The sequence below is a fragment of the Hydractinia symbiolongicarpus genome, chromosome 8 (genome assembly GCF_029227915.1).
Source record: "Hydractinia symbiolongicarpus strain clone_291-10 chromosome 8, HSymV2.1, whole genome shotgun sequence".
Taxonomy (NCBI): Eukaryota; Metazoa; Cnidaria; class Hydrozoa; order Anthoathecata; family Hydractiniidae; genus Hydractinia; species Hydractinia symbiolongicarpus.
The window spans coordinates 21,554,727-21,577,604 of NC_079882.1; the positions used below are offsets into that span (position 1 = coordinate 21,554,727).

General features: G+C 33.0%; 2 protein-coding genes across 3 annotated transcripts in view; both read right to left on the bottom strand.

The window, feature by feature from the left end:
- LOC130655632 (acyl-coenzyme A thioesterase 11-like) overlaps nucleotides 1-7,383 on the bottom strand; it is a 29,673-nt gene extending 22,290 nt beyond the window's left edge. The window contains exons 1-8 of the mRNA XM_057458405.1: nucleotides 7,217-7,383; nucleotides 5,021-5,090; nucleotides 4,280-4,340; nucleotides 3,913-3,972; nucleotides 3,150-3,194; nucleotides 2,959-3,038; nucleotides 2,835-2,887; nucleotides 2,113-2,240 (exon numbers count right to left, since the gene is read on the bottom strand). Of these exons, the coding sequence (XP_057314388.1) occupies nucleotides 2,113-2,240; nucleotides 2,835-2,887; nucleotides 2,959-3,038; nucleotides 3,150-3,194; nucleotides 3,913-3,972; nucleotides 4,280-4,340; nucleotides 5,021-5,090; nucleotides 7,217-7,379 (660 nt within the window). The 5' untranslated portion in view covers nucleotides 7,380-7,383. The remainder of the gene's footprint in view (nucleotides 1-2,112; nucleotides 2,241-2,834; nucleotides 2,888-2,958; nucleotides 3,039-3,149; nucleotides 3,195-3,912; nucleotides 3,973-4,279; nucleotides 4,341-5,020; nucleotides 5,091-7,216) is intronic.
- Nucleotides 7,384-10,127: 2,744 nt separating this feature from the next.
- On the bottom strand, nucleotides 10,128-17,964 carry LOC130654980 (myosin heavy chain, fast skeletal muscle-like). 2 transcript variants are annotated; one of them, XM_057457682.1, is made up of 12 exons: nucleotides 17,914-17,964; nucleotides 16,470-16,556; nucleotides 15,892-15,932; nucleotides 14,847-15,212; nucleotides 12,881-14,712; nucleotides 12,698-12,770; nucleotides 12,508-12,547; nucleotides 12,280-12,438; nucleotides 11,768-11,860; nucleotides 11,142-11,688; nucleotides 10,944-11,018; nucleotides 10,128-10,269 (listed from the first exon to the last, which is right to left on the bottom strand). In XM_057457682.1, exons 1-12 carry the CDS (start codon nucleotides 17,920-17,922, stop codon nucleotides 10,205-10,207), a joined length of 3,387 nt encoding a protein of 1,128 aa, XP_057313665.1. In that variant the 5' UTR covers nucleotides 17,923-17,964; the 3' UTR covers nucleotides 10,128-10,204. The 2 variants fall into 2 exon arrangements, with proteins under 2 accessions (XP_057313665.1, XP_057313664.1); XM_057457681.1 differs by having other exon boundaries at nucleotides 10,944-11,027.
- Nucleotides 17,965-22,878: the final 4,914 nt, after the last annotated feature.

Below are 22,878 nucleotides of genomic sequence, written 5' to 3' on the forward strand. Positions count from 1 at the left end.
CTGGGAACTGGCTAAATACTATGTTTTTAAATTCATGTATTTTATCAGGTAAGAATTATTTTATATATAAGTGGAAAAAGTGTGCTAGCTAGCTAGCTATCCCAACTTTTTGGTGCTGATTTGGATCTCTTTTGGATTGGTGCTGACTTTCACTAGTTATCAAGGTAGCAAGCTACACAAAATAGTTCTCTGATTAGAGTACCTTTTTTCGCCAGCAACAAAAAACCGTTGTCCTGCTTTGCGAAATGTTTCCATGAGGGGATGAACACTCAACTCCTGTTCTTTTGGGAAAACAGGGAATAAAATAACTTATATCAGATAAAAAGATATTTACCACAGGATTTTTTATTTTTTTTTATCTTCTGCAGAAAAGTTTTCAAAAGTTTATTGTTGCTTGCACCGAACAGTCCGGGGTGAACTGATGTTCAACTTTTTGGATTCGTCACACAAAACAATTATTTTCTTCAGAATGAAAAACTGAAACTAATCGACTCTCCATAAAGAAATTCAAATTCCAGAATTTGGATAATAAATGATAAAATTTGTTGAATTCAATATTAATCATTTTCCACAAAATGCATCCTGTGTATATCGTCCACAGGTTTTAAAGTCATGTATCACCTGCTTAATATGTTACTTGTTTAACAAAGATATCGAAAGCAAGCTTGATGAAATTTATGCTCATATATTTATATATGTATATATATATATAATATACCATGTGCATCACATGGCATTGATTTGTATCTTTTTAATAAATTCCCTCTTCAAATCAAAGAGACAAAGGACACAATAATAAAACAACCTGGTGTTAATTATGGTAAAATTGTATTCATGTTTCTCATTTTGTACTTTCTTCTTTAGATCAGCTGTTATCAAACCATGCACCATCAGCATTTTCAAAAAATCTTCAATGAGAGTGAATTTTAAAGGCCTAAAAACTGAAATATTCAAATGCTAATATGTATTTTTTGCTGAATTAATTGAATAATAATTCATTGAAACTAAATTTGTTCAGAAGTTATTATATTGGAATCGTCATGTTCATATATAACAAGATTTGTATCCTGAAATTTCCATAATTTTCCAGATCAGTTTCAAAAATTTCCAGTTGAAGTTTTACTATTACTTTAGAGTACTATATATATAATATGTAAAAAAAATTATTTTATTTTTTATTTATTAAGTTGTATTTTAACATTGCAGGTTAGTTACAATAATAATTGAGAATTAGTATACTCAATGATTTGTTTACCCCATTCTCCGTTTTCAAGGTCTACTTCAAATTTTAAAACTTTCCAGACTAAGACGGAAATCTTCGAACCGCAGGGGCTTCTTGTTTTCTATTTGAAGTGTTTATGTGGTGCTGGGGCGTTTATGAGAATGTTTCGTTTCTGTTATCAAGGCCTAAAACGTCTGCTTACGAGGTTGTTTTTTGTCCTCGTTTAAGACTATTTCAGGGTTCACAAAGCCCGTTTTAGCGAAAGCTTGCGGGGCTTTGCCCCGAACCCCATTTGGGGGGGGGGGGGGGCTTACAGCGCCAAGATCCACAGCTGTATATTAAAATTTTCTTAATAGGTCATGATGCGCAGCATCATGATCTACTAAGAAAATTTCCTAGATCCACCCCTGATGTACACAATTTACACTCAGTTATACTATATTAAGATCTAAGGGGATTTTAAATGCGACGCCACAAATTATTGCAGTACTGATATAACATTTTCAAGCATTTTACCATTAAACTTTGTAAAACTAACACTAAGGAGATTTGAGGACAAAGTTTTCAAAAAACCTACTTTTACAGATTTTTGAAACTGCAGAGAATTGGGGGGTTAGAGGAGGCGTGGAAATGTGGAGGATGCCGAATTACATTGCATTGCACTGCATTGCATTACATTGAATTATATTGCATTGCATTTCATTGAATTATATTGCATTGGATTACGTTGAATTACATTGGATTGAATTGCATTATATTGCATTTAAGTGTATTGCATTACATTGCATTGCATTAAAGTGCATTGCATCGCATTGCATTGCCTTGCATTACATTAAATTACATTGCTTTGCATTACATTACATTAAAGTGCATTGCATTGCATTACTTACCTGTCCACCAAAGGTTGTTTGATGATGATTAGCATGTTGTGGCAAAACAATTTCAACACAAGTACAAGCGGTTGTAGCAGCATCGACACTTTCAGCATCCTCAAAAACATCTTCATCAAACGAAAAACCTATAATATTGATAGCATACCTTATTCACCTGCATATTGTCGCTTATATGGGTTTCAATCAAACTTTAAATCACTGACAATAAATAAAAGCATTGCATTGTAAAGAACTACACAATCTATATCATTATTTGTTTTTAGTAGACATAAGATATGGACATATTTGGACCAGTCTTATACAATCAACCGCTTTTTTTACTGACAAGGATTCTACTTTATTACTTTGTATATACAATCAAAGTAAAGAAATATTTTTTTAAAATTGTTGTTTCATGTGCACTATATGTTTCATGTGCACTTCATGTGCACTACCAAAGATAGATTCAACAGTGGGCATAACTGAAGCAGATGTAAGAGAATTATATCTCCAACTCCAAGTTGAACATTGTAAAAGCTGACATATTTATTATCTAATAAACTGATTCCACAAACGTTGAGCAATAGTGTTGAATGTGTGTTGCCCATGACAATTGCTTGCAAATATGGCTCATCTCGTTTTCACGTATTGTGAACTCAGAGGTAATACTATAACTTTTATAAATAATTTACTCTTCTATTTGGGATTTCGTATTTCGCATATTGCATATGTATTATTACCTCCATCATCAAAAGATTCATCCAGTCGTTTAAGAGATGCTCTGTACTCCAATCTGAAATTCAACAAGAATAGACAACACCAAGGTACTTTAAACTTTATGTTTAAAAGCACACACACACACACCTCATTTTCTTTCTTTCATTTGCCAATCTAAACTGTGTCTTCTCTTTTTTACTCTCTGGTAAAACTGGTTTAACAAGTTGCTATTAAAAATAAAGCAAAGTCTGCTACAAGCTTTTAAGTAATATTTTTTGTTTACAAGTTGGAAGGAACTACAAATAAAAGCGATAAAACATTTTAAAACAAAAACCCACCTTTTTGCCATTTTCATCTGGTTGCGTCACAAAAGTGAAGAACGCCTAACAGAGTGCGTACAGGATAAAAACAATAATATTTCATTGGTACATGCGGAAAACTCTATTCATAATCTTTTTTAATTTTAACTACGAACATTTTGAACAATAAACATAAGCAAACACAAAAACATTTTTAACTGGTATGTGTAGTATTTGCATGATTGTTGGTTACAGTTCTCACTGGATCTGCCCTCACAGTTCTCATTGGATCTACTCTTACAACTCCCACTGGATTAAAATATTATGCAGGATATAAAACATATATAGACATATATAACAAACACCAATAATAAAATTATAAGCAGCCACTTAAAATTGTTTTGTATATCAAATTGATGATTCAAGTGACTCTTGAAGAAAAATCTATTCTAAGAAAAAAGGTTTGCTAGTCGGTAGCCTGTGGAAATATCCACGGGTTTGCCCGTTCTTTTTATATCGCATTGCATTTGTCTCGCTACTTGCGGTACCATTTTGCGTGACAGACAGTTGCATATGGGTATTATACTATAAACTAGTTGTTAATCCGTGAAAAAATCCATGGGGTCGCCTGTCGAGTTCTCTTGTCCTTTAAATTTACCCGTCGCAAAAAAGTGGATAAAAATATATCGCATTTGATATTCGTGCGCATTTTAAAAATTTTGTGTTTCCGTTACGGGACGCCGCTTTCGCGGACACACAGACCGACGATGGCCATTATTAAAGGGATTATATTTCAACTTACTTGGCAAATGTGTTTCTGTTCCATTGTAGTTGTGTCTTCAGTCTTAACAGACACCTCAACCTGAAGGACACAAAATAAATTAATAATTCAGTGGTTGAAGAGGTTGCTGTAGCAGATGAAATGAATGTAGTACATCCCTTCGTTAATAAAAATAAGGTTCATAAGAGTATCAGGCTAGGATTTTAAGATTAAAAACAATGGAGAAATAAGAATAATGACCGGCCTGGTTAGAACTTGGATATTATTATAAAAAAAGAAGTGTGTAGTAAAAAAATGCTAAGTCATGTGTACATCAAGCATACATATTTTTTATACACATCTGCAGTTACAGTAATCGAAAGTAATCAAACTCAATAAAAAAATATACCTCCATGCTTGTATTAAATGACCGGTTAATCCAGGCCTTCAACAGCAATACTTGACCCAAACTAAACATGGTTTAATTAATGGTTAGAGAAAATAAGAAAAGCAAATTCAAACAATGGTACCCGGCAGAGATTTTTTAAAATCGATATTATTATCATGTTTTTTTCTCGTTAACCAGGAATACAATACCTTTTTCGGTACAAGCAGGGACACGATACCTTTTTCAGCACACGCATTTAAATTTCACCTTAAATGCCAGATTCTGATTTTAATCTTATCAGTTTTGTTCTTCCTGTGTAAAGGGTAATTCTAGTCATTGAAATTGATTATCCACATCCTCATTGTTAAAAACAGGCAAGATTTAGTGTCCATACAATTTGGTTTTGACAAATCTAATTTAAACTCTTTTTATTCCTGAATAACATTTTTTTATTTGTGATGGCTTATAGTGTAACACTGGTGTTATAATGCCATTTTAGACTTAAGTTAAGTTTAATTACTGAGGTTGGGTAATTTAAAAAGCTGTTTTTTGACTAAAGTATCTTTATATAGTTGATTAAAATTAAAATGACAGGTCTTTCTTCTGCAAAATTAACTTCTTAAGGCATTTCAAGGTTGTCTTTAATTTTATCAAAATTCCAGGAAATCGTTTCAAGGGAATTTGCTAAATTTTGTTGCTAAACCAGCCATGAACGCACCCCCGGAAAACAAAGGAAAATATGCATAGAGGATGTAGACATACCTTATTGATTTCATCAATTGAAGGTCATCTACGGATGCTGTAACACATGGCACATTTGCTTGCTTTTCAGCTAAATAATAGAAATTATACAATCAATGTGTTTTTGTTGAAATAGTGGAAGATGTGGCATATGGTGGCCTTGATTGAAAAGTTATTTGTAATTTGCAGTAAAACCTCAATTACAACCATAACGATGAACATTGTGGATATTTGTGATAGGCTCGTTTTGTTCTTCAGATCAATAAAGACTGGTGAAAAGGGGTCGAGCAATATTGGTCAAAAGCTTTTAAAAAACAAGTTATTTTCCCATTGAGGAATGGTGTAGTATATGTTATTCAATTTGTTTAATTGTAATAATCTCATTACTATCTTTCTTATAAATCTCTATTTGGTAGCAAAATGCAGTTTATCCTGGAATATTGTGTCCAAGGACACAATCTATCTAATTCAATCACGCATTACTATTGTGACCTTTGTGAACTTTATAAACATTTATTTACATTATTACTTGCCCAACATATATTACAATATGATAAGTAACTGTGCATGAAAGAAAGAAAAAAAGGTTTTTTAAGCAATGGAGATTAAAGCATCGTTCAACCTTATATAATATTCTTGCGTTTTCAGAGATTCTTTTCTCAAGAGTGTGTATGTGTTTATTCTATGTTAATGATTTATTCAAAATTACGCTTCTCTCATTATGCTTACATTATTTATTTTAAGCAAATGTAGTTTGAGTGAAATATCATCAGTTTTGTAACCATTATAGAATAATACATATTTAGTTTTACTTATATGGAGTGAAAGTTTATTTACTTTAAAGCACAAGTTCTTGGTCAGCTGTTTTAAAGAGATTTTTAATATTCGTGTGAGAATAAAAAAAGAATAGTATCATCAGCAAATAAATTTTAATATTATGGAAAAAGGTGTAGTCGTTTATGAAAATCAAAACACCGTAAGGGCCCAAGAATGGATCCTTCGTGAAACAACGCATTTTATAGTTAAGCGTGTTTTTGTATCGATGTATGCTATGCATTGTTCCAATTAGTAAAGTAATTTGCACCACCTTAAATTTTTTTCTGGATTAACATAAAAATTTTAAAATAGTTCACTTATCAATTCCATGACTGCATGGTTCATTGAATGATGCTTTTGAAAACCAAATTGTTTGTTATATAAATAATTCTTTGCACTAGATGGTCGTAGTGACAGTTATACATTATCTGTTCAAGAATTTTCAAAAAGCATAGCAACACTGAAATAGGTCTATAATTAGTGTCATCAAAGTTTACTCCTAATTCAAATACTGTTAACACCCTAGCATTACTTAGTTGGTCTGGAAACTGGCCATACTTTAATGAAAGACTAAAAACATAAAATAGATATGGTTCAATAATGTCATAAACTCTTTTTTACAATATTTACAATAATGTCATCAAGCCCTGGGCTTTTTTATTGTAATGATGAGAAAGCATTTTACATTTCCTTTCTGGTACATTCAGATTCACTCATTAAAGTATAAGATATAAATAGGGCGGGAGACCATTCTATAGTCATTGACAAATATAAGAGAAAGGCCACCTAAGTACATTAATTGATACAATAAAAATTCTTGTATTTGTTTTTACTTGAGTAAGTTCTTTTTTCACAAAGTCGCTGCCTTTTATTGGATGACTTAGTGAGTCCTTAATATGAGTCCTTAAAGATTGATAAATATGAACAGAAAAACAGTACCCATGGAACATGCAGTGCTTCATTTAATCTTTGTGAGGGCAAAACATCTGCTTTAAGGATAACAAATTTCCTGCTGGGTTCAACTTCATAGTGGAAGACTGTTCTAACCCAACCACTTATATTGGTTATAAGCTTCTAGACCTTTTCTATTCTTCATTGCCTCTCTAGTAAAACACCAGTAAGTATTCTTGAACTTCAGGTCATTCCGGCTCAGGCCACTGTGATGGGCATCTATACCCATACATGTACTTGCAGCTGATATGGACATATCAGCATTTTAATCAAAATAATTTTAAAATCTTCAATACGTGCCAATGTCACACTTTTCAAGATTTTAAGTTAGTTCAAGCCTCGGTGGGCAGTTAAGCCTTTCACTCAGAATATTTAGCACAGGAAGAGTCTGAAAAATACTGAAATGCAAATTCGCTAGCTATAGCTAACTACTAAAACTGGTTCACCTACCTGAAAGACAAGCAATAACATCCATCCATTTTAATAACGTTCCAGTAAGCAATGTTTTAGTTTCAAGGTTACATTCAGATAACTCAATGATTTTGCTGGTTTCAATCACCGACATGATTTTAACTGCTTGACTCGTAAACAAAAATAAACAATTACGGACCATTGCGTACCAACTATTTTGATTTGTCTCGCTTACCACTACAAAACAAGACAAGCGCGTCGCTGTGACGTACGGAGTGTGGTTTCTATACGGAGTAATACTCATTGAGTTATATCGACGCATTGAGAATTCGAAATAACTGGGAATTACCCAGGTTACCATTTGAATGTGCATGTGGCTCAAAGTTTGATCTTGCTCATGCGTTATCCTGCAAAAAGGGTGGGTTTGTCACACAACGCCATAACGAAGTTCGTGATATAACTGCTCAACTTTTGAAAGAAGTTTGTAAAGACGTACGAATTGAACCGATGCTTGCTCCACTACAAAACGAACGCTTTGACCAGAAAAGTGCGATCACATCCAATGAAGCTCGATTAGATGTTAGCGCACTTGGTTTCTGGATTCCTGGCCAACGGGTATTCTGCGATGTCAGGGTCTTTGACCTTAACGCCCAGAGGTATAGGAACATAGAAATCAAACGTTGCTATGAAAGAAATGAGCAAGAAAAGAAAAGGTTATACAACGAAAGGGTTTTGCAGGTTGAAAATGGTTCTTTTACACCTTTGGTGTTTTCTACACACGGTGGGTTAGGAAGAGAATGCAAGAGATTCTATCAACGTCTTGCTGAGTAGATAGCAGATAAACGTGGTATACCAACGTCTATCGCTACGACGTTTGTCAGAACGAAAATTTGCTTTTCGTTACTCCGATCGACATTGCTATGCCTGCGTGGATCAAGATCATTGCGGCGGGATGTTAACATATCTGATATCGACATGTCTTTGACCAACACACTATCGGAAATAAGGGAATTCCGATAGCCGAAATAGTATTATATATATATTATATATTTTGAGCGGCGGTCTCTCGCTATAGAAATAGACCAAAACAAAATTATATAAAATAACGTATGTTTGAATTTTCAAGGTATCAAGCCGAATAAACGGATGATACTATGTAATTTTATAATTTCTAAATATAATATATATAATTTCTAAAAAAAAAAAAAAGTAATACTCCGTATATATAGCTGTATATACGGAGTTTGGTTTATCTATACGGAGTCGGCCAACGGAATGTTCTTAAAATGGAAATATTGCAATACATTTCCGAAAATATGTTATGCATAAATCGCTATGGGGAGTATGCAGAATTTGCTGTAAGGAGTATGCCATACGGAGTATGCAATATTGACTATGAGTATTCTATACGGAGTATGCTATACGGACTGTGACATGCTTCATATACTAAGTATGCTATACTGAGTGTAAATGGCTTAGTATATGGTATATGAGATGCTTAGTATACGGAGTGTGACATGCTTAGTATACGGAGTATGACATGCTAAGTATGCGGAGTGTGACATGTTTGGTAGGAACAGAATTCGATGTATTGTTAATGAGTTAAGGTTTACAATGGCTGGTATAAAAGTACACAATTTTAAAGTTACATAATAAAAAGTCATTGATTGCATGGTTAGTTTTATTGCCAACCTCGTTCCCAGGGCATTTTGCCTTGTTGATAAAGCTGATAGCGGCCATTGTTGGCCACTCCAAAATAACGGCTCAGGGGCCACAAGACCCTGGGGACGAGGATGTTTTATTGCATATAGAAACATACAAAACAAAGTTATAAAGCTTAGATTGAATATAATGGAAGCCATAAAAATAAACTACATACAAAACGCAAATAGTAAACTACATCATACAGTTGGACTGCCGGTAACTCGAACTTTTATTAGCTGGAACTGTTATCTACGGTAATTGGTACTCTGCATGCTTGTCTCATATTTTAGACGTTTTTCTTCTTACACAAATTATTTGCTTATTTTAGGCACAATTTTCTAAGCTGGAATAGCTCAGAGTGAATTTTTAATAAGAATGCTTAGTTTAGACTTCGACGCCCATGCTGCATTCGCTAATGTCTAGCCAAACCAGTCTTGGCATTATACTCTCAAAGCTGTCTGTGCCGCTCGCGGCTTTGAGATATTTAAATATTTCCGTCTATACGGGAAAAACATGTCGCTATACGAAGTTATGCTCCGTATACGCATGCCTATACGGAGCCGTACTCCGTATAGCTGCACTGGAACATCGCGCCCTTTTCTTTGGCGGTCCCTCTTCTCGGCAGCCCCTTTTTTGTCTACCTACAAAAGATAATGCCCTCTATCTCCTGAATTTTAAATGAAACGCGGACAGAAAGATGAAATTTAACTTTACAAATTTTCCTTTTACTACCACTCCTTTTAACAATTTTATTTGCAAATATAAATACACATAAAAACTTTTTATCATTAACCTTTTTGGAACTTTTTAAACAAAAATATCGCGAAAGTTCTTTTACACGAAATTCTCGATTGCAAACGTTTTTCTTGCTAATACTTTCATATTTTTCGTTGTTATTAAATAAGCACGTCTTATCTTTAATAGCGTAACGTGGTAAATTTGATAATTGCCTCCCTTTTCTTTCTTGAACATGTGAATCACGACAAAGTAGCGATGAAAGAAAGAAGTTATACTTAATGAAATTTATTTTATTTGAATCTGTTTCTAAAAATTAAAAGTGCATAAAGATTCAAGTTTCCTTTCTTTTTTCTTTAATCAGTTTTTTTCGGTCGCAAAGGTTTCTGTCCTTAATATGTTTTACCTTCTCTATTTGTAACCGTAGAAATCTCTTCCTATTTTCACAATTCACAGCAGCAAGGCATTTAAGCAGTTATTTACAGAACAGGCTACAGAAAATATAAACCAATCAACGCATTCTGTGTTTTATATTATTTAATAAATAATCTATGTAAAAATTCAGTTATGTACATTTAAAATTAACCGTTAGGCCATTCCGTCATGAAATTTCCGAAGTTTGTTTGAATGTTTTTTCATCATGGATGTCAGCTCTAAATGAAAAATACATTTCACCGTCTCGAATATCACCTATGCTGCAGGTTTCCTTTTGATTTTTCCTTCTTGTGTCACAGTTATTTCAATTAGATACCTATTATACCTTACACACAAGAACTTAACACTTTACTCTAAATTTGGTTGCGTGTGAGTATTTTGTTCTTTATAGGTGAACATGGAAAAATTTCGTATTATCCATATAGCTCGTTAGGTACCTTGAAGTTAAGCCGTTTCTTAAATAAGCATAGCATAAGTATACTCTAAGCCTAATATGCTTTTTGCGTCAACATATTCCAGCCTAATTTCAAATAAAAAAAATGCAATTGCAAACACAAAGTCTCCTTAAAACTTTCTCAGACTCCCTCTAAATTCCCTCTTTTTTTTGGAACTTTTAAAATGACCTAAAGTTTAATTTGTAAGATTAAACGATTTTAGTCGTTGAAAATCTTTCGTTTTGAGTTTAATAATATCAAAAACAAATAAGCTTGCTTTATCTTTAAAGTTGCATCTATTATACTTTATAAAAGAGAAAATATCGAAAAGAATGAAAAAATTCTCCTCAAATCACTTTAAATTTGACTCTGAAAATAGTCGGTACCGTATTTTATCAGATGCAGAATAAATGGATAAAAAAGATAGCTGGACAAAAACTTGATATAAAAATGGTTACCTTCGTTATTACTTGTTAAATTCGTACCCATATCCTTAAGATTTGAAAGTTTTTGTTGCAAACGTGAAACAGCATCTAAATTACCTGAAAGTTAGAAATTTTGAAACGCTCAACGCTGAAGGTTGTAAAGCGTTGGTCAGGTTTCTTAACTGCAGCCACATTGAAAATTATTTTAAAAAAAACTATGGCCTAACTTACCTAGACTGGTGGTGACTTCTTTTTCTGCCAGAGGCTCCGAAAGTAGGACATTGTCCGATATAGAAGATAAAGTTGAGTCAGCCACAAAGTTAGCCTCGATGGTTGAGACAGAATTTAAGTCGTTTATAGGGGACGATGTAGTTGTTATTCCTTTAGCTCTCCTATCATTTTCACTATTCCGATATTTTGTCAGGTCTACAGCTGATGACATATCCGTAGCCTCTGAATGCCTTTCTATGTATTCGTTCAGTTTCAAAGTGTTTCTACCAGTAGCAGGGGTTACTATAACTATACTTTTACGACTCTCATCAGAATGATCGTGTAAAAAGTCGTGTTCTAATTTCTTTTTTACAGCTTCTTCGCTAATTTCCGCTCTACTACCCGGTGTATATTTCATTTCATCCAATGTGGAGGAGAGCATATCCCTTACGTTGTGCAACAAATGACGCAAATGTTCTCCATGGTTTACAGCTTCTGTATTTATACTTTCGTTATGAGGAACAAAATATTTCTGCAATGTTCTCGATGATAAGTGCCTCTTTAAAGTCTAAACAAAAACATCCAAGTTTTAATACAACGGTAGAACTAAAAAATATTCGTCGTGAAGACATGAGACGAAAACTTACTTCAATCTCAGCACTGTATGATTCACGTTCTGTTTTTAACACCATCTCCTGCTTTTCAACCAATGAGTACACATCTTCGTATTTGATTGCAGCCTGAAAAATACTTGCTCGTTTGAATAACAAATTTCAAAAATAATGTGGAGAGAGGGGCTTTGTTCCCAGTGTTTTCTAACAAAACTTTATATTTATTGTATATTTTACTGTCTGTAACCTTTTTAAACATTTTTTTATTAACAAAGGACACATATTGAAAGCAGAGATTATCTCTGAAATGCATGTACCCTTTTAAAAGATTCATAATAAATAAATAAATAAATAAATAAATAAATAAATAAATAAATAAATAAATAAATAAATAAATAAATAAATAAATAAATAAATAAATAAATAAATAAATAAATAAATAAATAAATAAATAAATAAATAAATAAATAAATAAATAAAAAAATTGGCAGATTAAAAGGCCAAATAATGTCAAATCAATTAAAAGTAAATTTAAGAGGGAAGTTTACCTGTTTCAGGGCTCTGTGTAAGCGGTCGGATTCGTTTCGATATTTTTCCACGCGCAGTTTTAACTGCTTATTTTGAGAAGAGAGAGACAGAATATCCTTTTTCAAAAGTGAAATAGATTTGTCTTTATCAGCTGCTTGTAGCTCCAGGTCTTTTCTTATCTAAACAAAACGGCGCTTATGAAGTAACACTGATTTCTTCAGTTTATCTAAAATTAAAAAGTGTCAAACCGTTTCAGAAACGTCCAAAGCTTCTTTCATCCATTGCACCCTAAAACCAAAACATAAAAGTTAACATAAAGGAAATAAAAACACCTTTATATAGTATAGATTAAAGAAAAACACATACAACAATAAATATGAGAAATTAAATATGCGAAATTAAGGTTAAGACGAAATTGTTATTTAATGCATATCCTACTTGGTTTTAAGGGAGTCGAGTTCTGAACGTTGTTTTGTGACCACCTTTTGAGTAATACTGGCTACTTTTACAGCTAAACAAAAAAAGATGGAAATTGTAACATGACATTCACATTTCACAGAAATTCCATTCAAGCTGCCACTCAAGCTAACGAAATTCAAGAATAACATATTTTGTTCTCACCTTTTTGATCTGATGATTTCTGGTTATCTAACAGGCTTTTCAACAAAACAAGATCTTGTTCTGATATTTTCAAACGCTGCAATAACTTTGCTCTTTCAACTTTTTGTGTGTCTTCTTGCTGCACGACAACTGCTTCAAGTTCATTTCGTTCACTATATACACCTTCTAGCTCTCTCTCTGCTACACCACATCTTTCAATTAACTTACTACGTTCTTTCTCAATATTTACATAAGCCTCTTTCAATGAGTTCAATTCCTCAACAAATTCCTTACATCTTGTTTCAGAGTTTTTCAATGTATCATGTTTTTGTTTTAATTTTCTCACAATTGCTTTCTTCTCTTTTTGCAATGTTTCAATCTCTTTGTTCTTATTGTTCACTGCACTGACAATTTTGTCCCATTCCTGTTGTATGAAATCTGATTTAAAATTACTTTTATCGACATTCCGAAGTAGCTCTATATTCTTCTTTTCTAACATAACAATTTCCTTTTGGTAGCTACCTACAGTGTTATTTAAACTTTCCAATTGCATTGCTAGTTGCGTTTCATTCTTCTCCGCAGTATCTAGTTTCGCTTTCAATTCATCCAACTCTAACAACAATGTCACAATTTTGTTTTCCTTAACATTCAGCGTCTCTTCTTGTGATTGGATCTCTTTGTTTAGGTGATCAATTTTCTTATTGGAAATTTGCAAAGTATAAGTTAATTCTGAGAGAGAGTTATTGTTTTTTGCTATTATTTCATCTTTTAGTTCCAAATCAGATTTTGCTTTTTCTAACACACTCTTATAGTCATCCATTACATGTTTTACATCTTTTATTTCTTTCTCGTATTTTTGTCTTTCTTCATGTTGTACATCTTTTTCAACGGTTGCAGCAACTAATTTCAACTTCTCTTTTAATTTTTTTTCCTCAAGTAAAAGTTGTTGATATTGTGCGCTCTTTTGATTCACTTCATCTTGAAGTTTCATTTTTTCGTCATGCAAATTGGATTTGGTTATTTCTAGCTTTTCTTGCAGTTCATGAATCGATGTCTTTTGATGTTCGTTACTAGAAACCAAAGCAGTCATTTCATTCTGTACATTTTTATTTTCGTCGCTTAATTTTTGTATTTCTTTTCTCAGAGTTTCTATTTGCAATAACAAATTTTCATTTTCATTTTTTAATGCATTGAAGTTGTTTTGTAGAAGACCATATTTCTGGTTAATTTCCTCCTTTTCATTTTCGACTTTCATTACCTCTGCCTCAAATCTGTCTTTGCCTTTATCAGCTGTTTCAGAAAGCCTTTCAACTTCTTTACGGTGACTTGATTCAGCATTTAATAAAGTTTCGTTTAAATTTTTAATTTCTTCCTGAAGGTCTTCAACATTTTTATTTCTTGTTTCAAGATTGGTGACATGACCCTTGATTACCTCTTTATAATGAGCCTCAAGTACGTCTTTCTCATATTTTATGCGTTCTTCATAAATACTTTTACTGGTTTCTATTTTCGCAGTCAATGTTTTAACCTGACTTGCTAGTTCATCTTTTTCTTTCTGATTACACGAAACAAACTTCTCTAAAAACTTCACTATATTCTCATTATTAACATCAGTGATACAGTCAAGTTGTAACTTCTTTAAGTCTGGTACCATAACACTAAGGACATTGTCAAGTTGAGATTCAAACTTAAGAAGTTTTTCGTTTAACTCATTAATCTCTTTTAGTTTGGTGTTAAGAAGGTCAGTATTCACATCTAATTTTTGTTCAACTGTTGTTTTGTCTTTTTCTATTTTATTAAATGCTAACTGGAGGTGATCAATTAATTTTTGTTGGTTATTCGATTCAGCTTGTCTAAATATAGAATGCCATTATCAAAAGAAGAAAAAAGGAGAATGTCTTATGCTGATGCTATGTTTGTGAAATAGGGCTGTTATATTATAAAATAATATCATTAGTAAGAAGCAGCAGTAACTAATATAACTAACCTTAACTTCAAAAGCTCATCTCTTGAATTGATTGCCCTTCGCAGCTTCATCTCCATTTCTTTGAAAGATTTTTGGTATTTAGAGTCTTGTTCAGCACACATCTCAGTGGTAATCTTTAATTTTCTTTGTAAATCCTCAACATGACTGTGAAAGGTTTTAACAACAGCTTCAACATTTGCATTTGCTGGAGTATAACTGTTAATAGGATTGTATGAAGGAGATGTAGTTATCATATTCACTGGAGCTTGTGTATTGTGGTTGAAAGTTGGCATAGCTGGACCGTGCAAACTTTGATACATATTTGAATGAGAGACATGAGGAAAGGTCTTCGTTACAGACACATCATAATTCAGATTGTATGCATCCCTGTTAAGAGTGAAAATTTCATTGTATTTCATTATGAAAAGTGTTATTAAAAATTTAGTAGTATAATTGAATAAAGTTGAATAAAAAAATTTGCCAAAAATTGCTTTACATGAAATGGGATTCAAGGTACCTTGAGCTATTGTTTGTAAACTGATTGTCAAAGCATGAAGAGTCAAGAATCATTTAGACACACAAAACTCGAAGGTTTAACATAAATTATCTAATTTAAAACAACAAGAAAAATGTGCAAGAAAATAATTCGGTCATTATTTAAATGGAACACAAAATGTGAAATAATGGTCAATCTGCAACCAACAATCGTTACATTTTCCATTGCAAAAGCAAAACAGTGATATAAGATGTTTCAAAAAAGAAAAAAAAAACATTTTTAACTTAAATATACACAAAGCTGTTTTTGACAGTTCTTGGCGATGCACTAATTTCCGAAATGAATTATAAGATTGCCCACTTTAATTTAATATCCTTAAAAGTTCCAAAATCTTAGAAAATCCAGAATATCCAGTTGTAGTGAATCTGACAAAAAGAAAGTATACAGAAAAACTGTTTGCGATACTTGAGTTTCATTGAATTGTGTTTCTAACTTTTATACTTTTTGTGAAATGATCTTTAGATGAAACTGATACTAATTGATGGAAAAAATAGATATTAATATACATACTGCATTGGTGCTTCATGGGTATCAGGTGAATTTATTATAGCCTAAAAAAAAAATAAGATGATGTTCAGGCTACTTTAAACAAATGTTTGTAACCCATCAATTTATCCAGTCGACAAAGACTATTTTCTTAATCACTTATAGCAGCAAAATCATTGCCATGTGCTAGCTCTCACAATTTAGCAAAAAGCACCTAGGCTAAAAAGTGATGACGTAAACAAAAATTGCCCTATCAGCGCTCAGCAAAAAGAGTCATTTTACAGACTTTATGATGCAAGTCAAACAAAGACCTAACCAGAGGAAAAATGATGTAATACAGTTGTTCGCATTCCATAACTAATTGCACAATATATTTGTGTGGTTGCATTTTTTACCTGGGTATTTACTTTGAGAATTGCCAATTGCAGAGGTAAATTGCAAGGGCTGATGCCGCCCTGCCTTATTATAACCTAAATTCACCCCTGCATAATTTTGTTGCATTGTGCAGGGCTCAGCAACCAAATAATTTTTTTAAAGATATATGCAGTAGCGTAAGTGGCAAAGATTTTCTTATTTTGCATAGCAGCAATTTAGATATATACCTTATGATGTTCTATCTGTGTTCTTAAGTCTTCAATTTCATTAGATTTGTTCTCCAACTCCTTCTTCAGTTGTTCAAACTCTCCATCCTGCAAGTAATTCAAAAGAATATTTATATACATATACAGTAAATAGAAATTGCAAAAATGTATTAACTACTAAAAGGCAAGGAAACCTTTTTGTTTTGTGTGCTATAGCTTTGAAAATCTAAATGCACAAAAAGTTATTTTTAAATAATGATAAATAAATAAGTGTGTCATATGCGATAAAAAAGAGCTGTAAGGGTGTGTGCTTTAAACAGGATCGTGTTTAACAGACTTTTGTAATTTCTTTTTTCCTTTCGCTAATGGAATACATATTTTTTACTAGGAAGGGGGGGTGGGGGGGGGGGGGGTATTTATTGCAAAACATTATTGAAAGGGGAAAAAATTTATTCAAGGGGTGTCTAACATAAGGGGGGCATTTACTCAAACAGTATTATAATGATGTTTCTAAAATTAAGTAAAAATTAATAAGAAACAGTCTAAGCAACAACTAAAAACACTTTAAATTCTATTTGAATGGTTTATTTATTTATTTTCCCCGAAACGTCGCCTACTAAACTATCATGTTCAAGAAATGATAAACTTTCCACAGTAATATGAATACTGAACAGACAAACCGAAATAATATCTTCAAAAAAGTTATTGCTAAAAATAGTATTTTAAAAAAAATTTTAAAAATGCACTAAAACATGTAGATATCAGCCCTGTGAATCTAAAGGATTCAAAGTTGGTATGTACGTGCCAATCTCAGGAGGTCAAAGGCCGTCGAGATTTTGGTGACCTAAAGCAAAAATTAGGTTGCCAAACCGATCTGACAGATCTACAAGGATGGCACAAGCAAGCCTATTATAGCCAACCTGACCATCCTAGCTAATTCACTGACTCCTGACTTAGTTAAAAGAACTATGTAGACATGAATCTCTATTGCCTAGCCCCTTGTCCATAAGAGACATCACACTCCCAAGTTTCTTTTATGCATGTGGCGAGGCGTGTGGCCATTTATGACCAGGCCTGATAAATGCAGGAAACTTGATTGGCACTGACAAAATACAGACGCTACACTGAGTGCTCTCAAAGAATCCTGTAATAGCAAGTAAAGCTTCCAGCGAATTATGGAAAGTGTAACAGTTTGCTGAAGCTATTATAGTTTTGATACTTATTGTGAAACAAGGTCGGTATTGCTGACGTGATAAATTATTATCTCTGCATGCAAATCTAGGTTGGCATGTACAATTTAATGAGGGTCGGTTTTCAGGTCATCATTGCCGAGGGCCAACCTAGATTCACAGCGGCTGAGGTATTAAACCAACCAACAACAACTAAAAAAACATTAATGTGCATCTTCATATAAATTAGAAAATTAAATCCATGTGTTTAAAAATAAATAGTAACAAAAAATTACTTCAGCCATATTGCACTCCTCCTTTTCTCCCTGAACTCGTTTTTATCTAAATAAAAAGTAATGTGATCAATTTATCAGTGTAGATTTTCTCTCTCTGATGCATCAATTCCCTGTGCAGGCAGAAAGCTATAAACATTTCTGACACTAAATAATTGCTTTTTTATAACAAGATTAATTAGTTTCAGTCACATGCTCTTTAAGTATATATAAGTATATATATATATATACTTTTTTTAGCAATTGTAATAATTTTCTTATAACTTGAAAAAAATAGATGCTTATAGTAAATGCCAATGCAAAGATGACAAGCATTTTGTTTAAATATCAATATTGCTGTGTTGTAGAGAAATTAAAATTTAACGAGGTTCACCGTAAAATAACCTTGAGTTTGACTAATTTAAAATTTCTTTTAATTAAAAATCGCAATCCATTTTTCTCAAAAGACAATTAACTAGGGAAATGTAAATTGCCTTTAGATTCAGGCTTATGAGAAAATCAGAAAAACATGGTTATATAAACATTTTTTTACTGTAGCACTGTTTACCAATGTGTGTCGTAAATCTAAAGTAATCAGCTAAAAACTACATTTTAACTTGAAAATCAAAGGATACTTCCACTGGGAAATCAAAATGAGAGCACAGTGGTACACCTACCACTTGCCTGTTGATTTGTGTAAGGGGTCTGGAAATACAAACCACTGTGACATAATGACTTAACTTTAAACCAAGAATAGTCATTGATGAATGATAATTATATTTTTGTATATATATGTGTTTTAGAGAATGCATTATAGGTCTTCTTAAAAAACTATTTTTTGGAAACAGATAGTTGAAAGGGCATCAACAATTAGGTTGCAGAATAATCTTTCACTCATGTCACTCAATGACATGTTGTTTTTGCAACTTCTGACACAATTTAGCTACATTAACGTTATATAATATATATATAGCTAGAGCAGCATTACTTGGAAGAGCCCATTACAAAAGGACTTTTTTAAATGAAATTCATGTGGGTAGCTAATAGATCTTTTAATGTTTCTATTTTCCACAATAAGCCCTTACTACTTTAAGAATTATGTGGCAGGCAAAAAGATGCGGGCTGTTAGGTGAAGTGAGGTCCTTTTTAGTTTGTTTCTTCTCTGGCACGAAGGTATCATTACGACTTTATATGAATATATCTCAATAAGAAGTTATCTATTTACACTTGATATTTTAAAGCCTCATAAATATCTCCATGAAAAAAATGGGCTGAAAAAGACCTTTTTCAGCAAGCTTCCGCATTTTTCTGCCTGCCACACGGTTGTTAGTAGAGCCAGAGGTGGTTACCACAGAAAATGTCAACATTTGAAAAGGTCTATAGGTAGTATCTAGTTAGCTAGATAGATGCTATGGTTTCTAGAATATTTCTTTATGGTACCTAGCTATAGCTGCTACAATCTCGATCTTTATTTTAGCTATAGCTACCTACTATACTTAGCTAGCTAACACGACTGCTAAAATCTAATTGCTGGTGACCCCTAACAATCCTTTCTAACTACACATAACACAACATTGGACAACAAAAGGCAAGATACAAAGACAAAAAAGGTAAAGTAATATTTAAAAAAGATCAAGCAACATGTTGCTGTGTTGCTGTGTTTTGATTTGCTTCAATAACTCTTTCATGTTACCGTGTAATGATTTCACGAAATTTACCGCGATTGCTCAAACGTAAGTTTCGAACATGGGCCACAGGGTCAAATTAATCCGTGTCACTTGGAATTCGTCGAAAAAGTTATGCCCTGATCCGGAATTTTTTCTCCTCCAACGATGGGCACCTGCATTGCTTAGGGAAACGAGGGGTGGAAATATTTGCGACTATGGATTCTCAATTTTAGGGCTTGAATTATATGCGACCATGGATTCTCTATTTAGGGCAGGCATAATTATATTTTTTTTACATATTTAACGAAATAAAGGTTCGACTAGGTCGTATTTGTGGATGAATATTCTCTCGTCCCCCGTTCAGATGAAGTAATTACTAAAGTTTATGCCATGTTTTTCTTAACAGAGCTTTTTACATCACAGAGTGAAGGCAAGTAACATTATGGCTGAAAAAACAAGGGGAGGTCAAAGACTGTGGTCTTTTTTCTGAGAAAGAGGAAAACAATTAAATGAAATTCTTTTGTCATTATTATGTCATCGAAAACTTACACAAAATCCTACAATATTGCCTACGAAAAATTATCAACATAGCATGACGAAATTGAAGTCATAACCACACAGCCAAAAAAGTAAATAAAAAAGATAAATATTGCCTTTTTAAACAACTGCTTTTAAACTTTCAAACACCAACTGCAGCATATTCTTTAATGCAATAGTGTCAGCGACGACAGACCAAGTATTAATTTCGTAAATGCCTTTAATAGAGATCATCCGCAAACTACGTTTAAGTAAATGAGATGGTGGGGTGGCAGGGGCAGCAGTAATATGAACGATGCATGTAACTGGTTTGTTTATATCTATTAGACACGGAGTTGTCGCCGGTGCAGCAGTATTTAATCCGAAACATTTCCAGCCTTTGGGACAATGCATGATGTAAGCCTTTTTGCTGTTTGATTTCTTTCCATGAGAACGTCGTACCCGAATACGAACTTCCAACGGTTTATTTGACAGCGTGGCGTTCCCTCTTCTAAAAATACCTAAGCCAATCAAATTGAACTTGCTTTTGTCTTTAGACTTTTCAATTATCAAATCTAATTTTTCTGGCTGGTGCATCGAAATATCTGCGAGACTGGTGCACATCGATGCATTTGCAGTCATACAACGTTGAATGGCGGACATTATCATCTTAATGTTATCACTATCGAGATATAATTGCGAGGATTGTAAAGAAGTGTTTTGGGTGGGTTTATCATGGAACTGTACACTTGCTTTTCCATTAATTACACATGCAATGTAAGCTCCACTGTCACCACTAATCACATTTTTGCATCGTCGGTAGCACACATACACACCTAAATATGTAAAAACATTTTACTTCGTTGAGGATAAAGATAACAACCACAACAACAACCAGCACAACAACAACAACAAAACTAGCTGTGCAAACAAATAGAAAACAAACACGCATTACCTGTAAAAGACAAATAATTAACACGACCAGTTTTACTGCATGCTTTTTGGAAGTTTAAAAGCAGTTGTTTGAATGTATAATATTTATTCTCTTTTTTTTGGCTGTGTGGTTATGACTTTAATTAATATGACTTTAATTTTTTGAGCAAAAAGACTACCGACTTGAACCATGAAACTATAACTTCGACCTTCCCTTTTGGATATAGAAACCATTGTTTGGAAATCCCGTTTGAAAACAGTATCAGCTTTAATAATTTTTAATAATTATTTCAATGAATGTTTTTGGAGGGTCGTTTGTATGTGGTTTGTTGTGGTGAGAATTAAGACACATTTCTATTTGATTACATTTTTCGCAGTACGCAATATCCTTAAAGTAACTATCCTTTAATAACTTGTCATAGGCTTGTCCAAATTGAATCAAATTTGGCACACTTAAAGTAAGTCACAAAGGAATAGATTCACACTTTTATAGTTCATGGCATGACTCGGCCGGAGTTTAAACACAAGTCTTCCCGTACTGGAAGGAAACGCTCTACCATAAGGCTACCATTCGGTAGGATGTATGTTACTTAGAATTAATATTTAACTTTGTCCTCTCCAGACAAGGAAACACTTGGAAAATATGTAAACCAGATGATAAATAGGAAGTGTTTGGCGGCGAACATTTTGTTTTCTCAATCAACAAGATGAAACATCGAGAAGTTATTTCAAAAGTATGTAGGTTGTTCTGGAAAACAGTACATTTAACATCGATACGATTACTGGGGCGGAAATTCACACCAATTAATAAGCTTTTAATTATGTCAAAAATAGATTAAAATGTGCAATCGAAAGCTAATTTTATCTTTGTAAAAATAAATTAAATCTGGTAACATATTATGTAACAGTTTCGAATCCTTGCGTCTTACGTCGGATGTAGCACTACAGGTAAACTGCTCTGCGCTTTTCCAGTGAGTCTTTATAACTCACGCTATTCAAATGCTTGCTTTGGCTAAAAGACAGCCAGATATACAGAAAAGTGGGATTGTGGTATAGATATTGATAGTTTTTATGTCACTGTATTTGATCAGGTCGAAGGAGACACCTACCTGCCAAATTATTAGGTGCCACAAATAATCATTTGGCTATCAGAAACAGAATGTAAAAATTCGTCATAAAAGTGAAGTAAAAAAATTTTAAGAAACCATTCGTAGTTTGGCCAATTTTTGAGCTTCTGTTAACGTTACAGAAGTGCTCATATAATATAAATGTCCTGCTATCTCATAACATATCAGGACTGCGCCAAGTTTGATTCTATTTGGGAAAGCCAATCAGAAATGGGGAAGGAAAGGGGAAGGGGATGTTCCAAACACCACAGAATAGATAGGTTTAAGGAACCAGTTACCGTTTACCAGAGAACCTTAGTAAAACATAACCATGTATTCGCATCGAGAAAAAACAAAAATACTTTGTTTGTTTAGTTTTAAAGAATTTTAGCTAAAACTTTATTTAGGTGACAAACATAGCATTTTTATATCACCACCCTAGTTAGAATGCTTTTTTGTTCGCTTACGTTGCAGCAAATTAGCTGTGCGCTACTTAGAATTAATATTTAGCCTTGGTCCTCTCCAGACAAGGAAACACTTGCAAAATATATGAAGCAGATGAGAAATAGGAAGTGTTTATTGATTAGCATTTCTTTTCTTAAACAACAAAATGAAACATCGAGAAGCTATTTTAAAAGTATGCAGGTTATCCTAGAGAACAATGCATTTAACATCGATATCAATTATGTCAAAAATAGATTAGGAGGTGCAAGCGAAGAATTAAACTAATTTTATCTCTGTAAAGATAAATTAAATTTGGTAACATA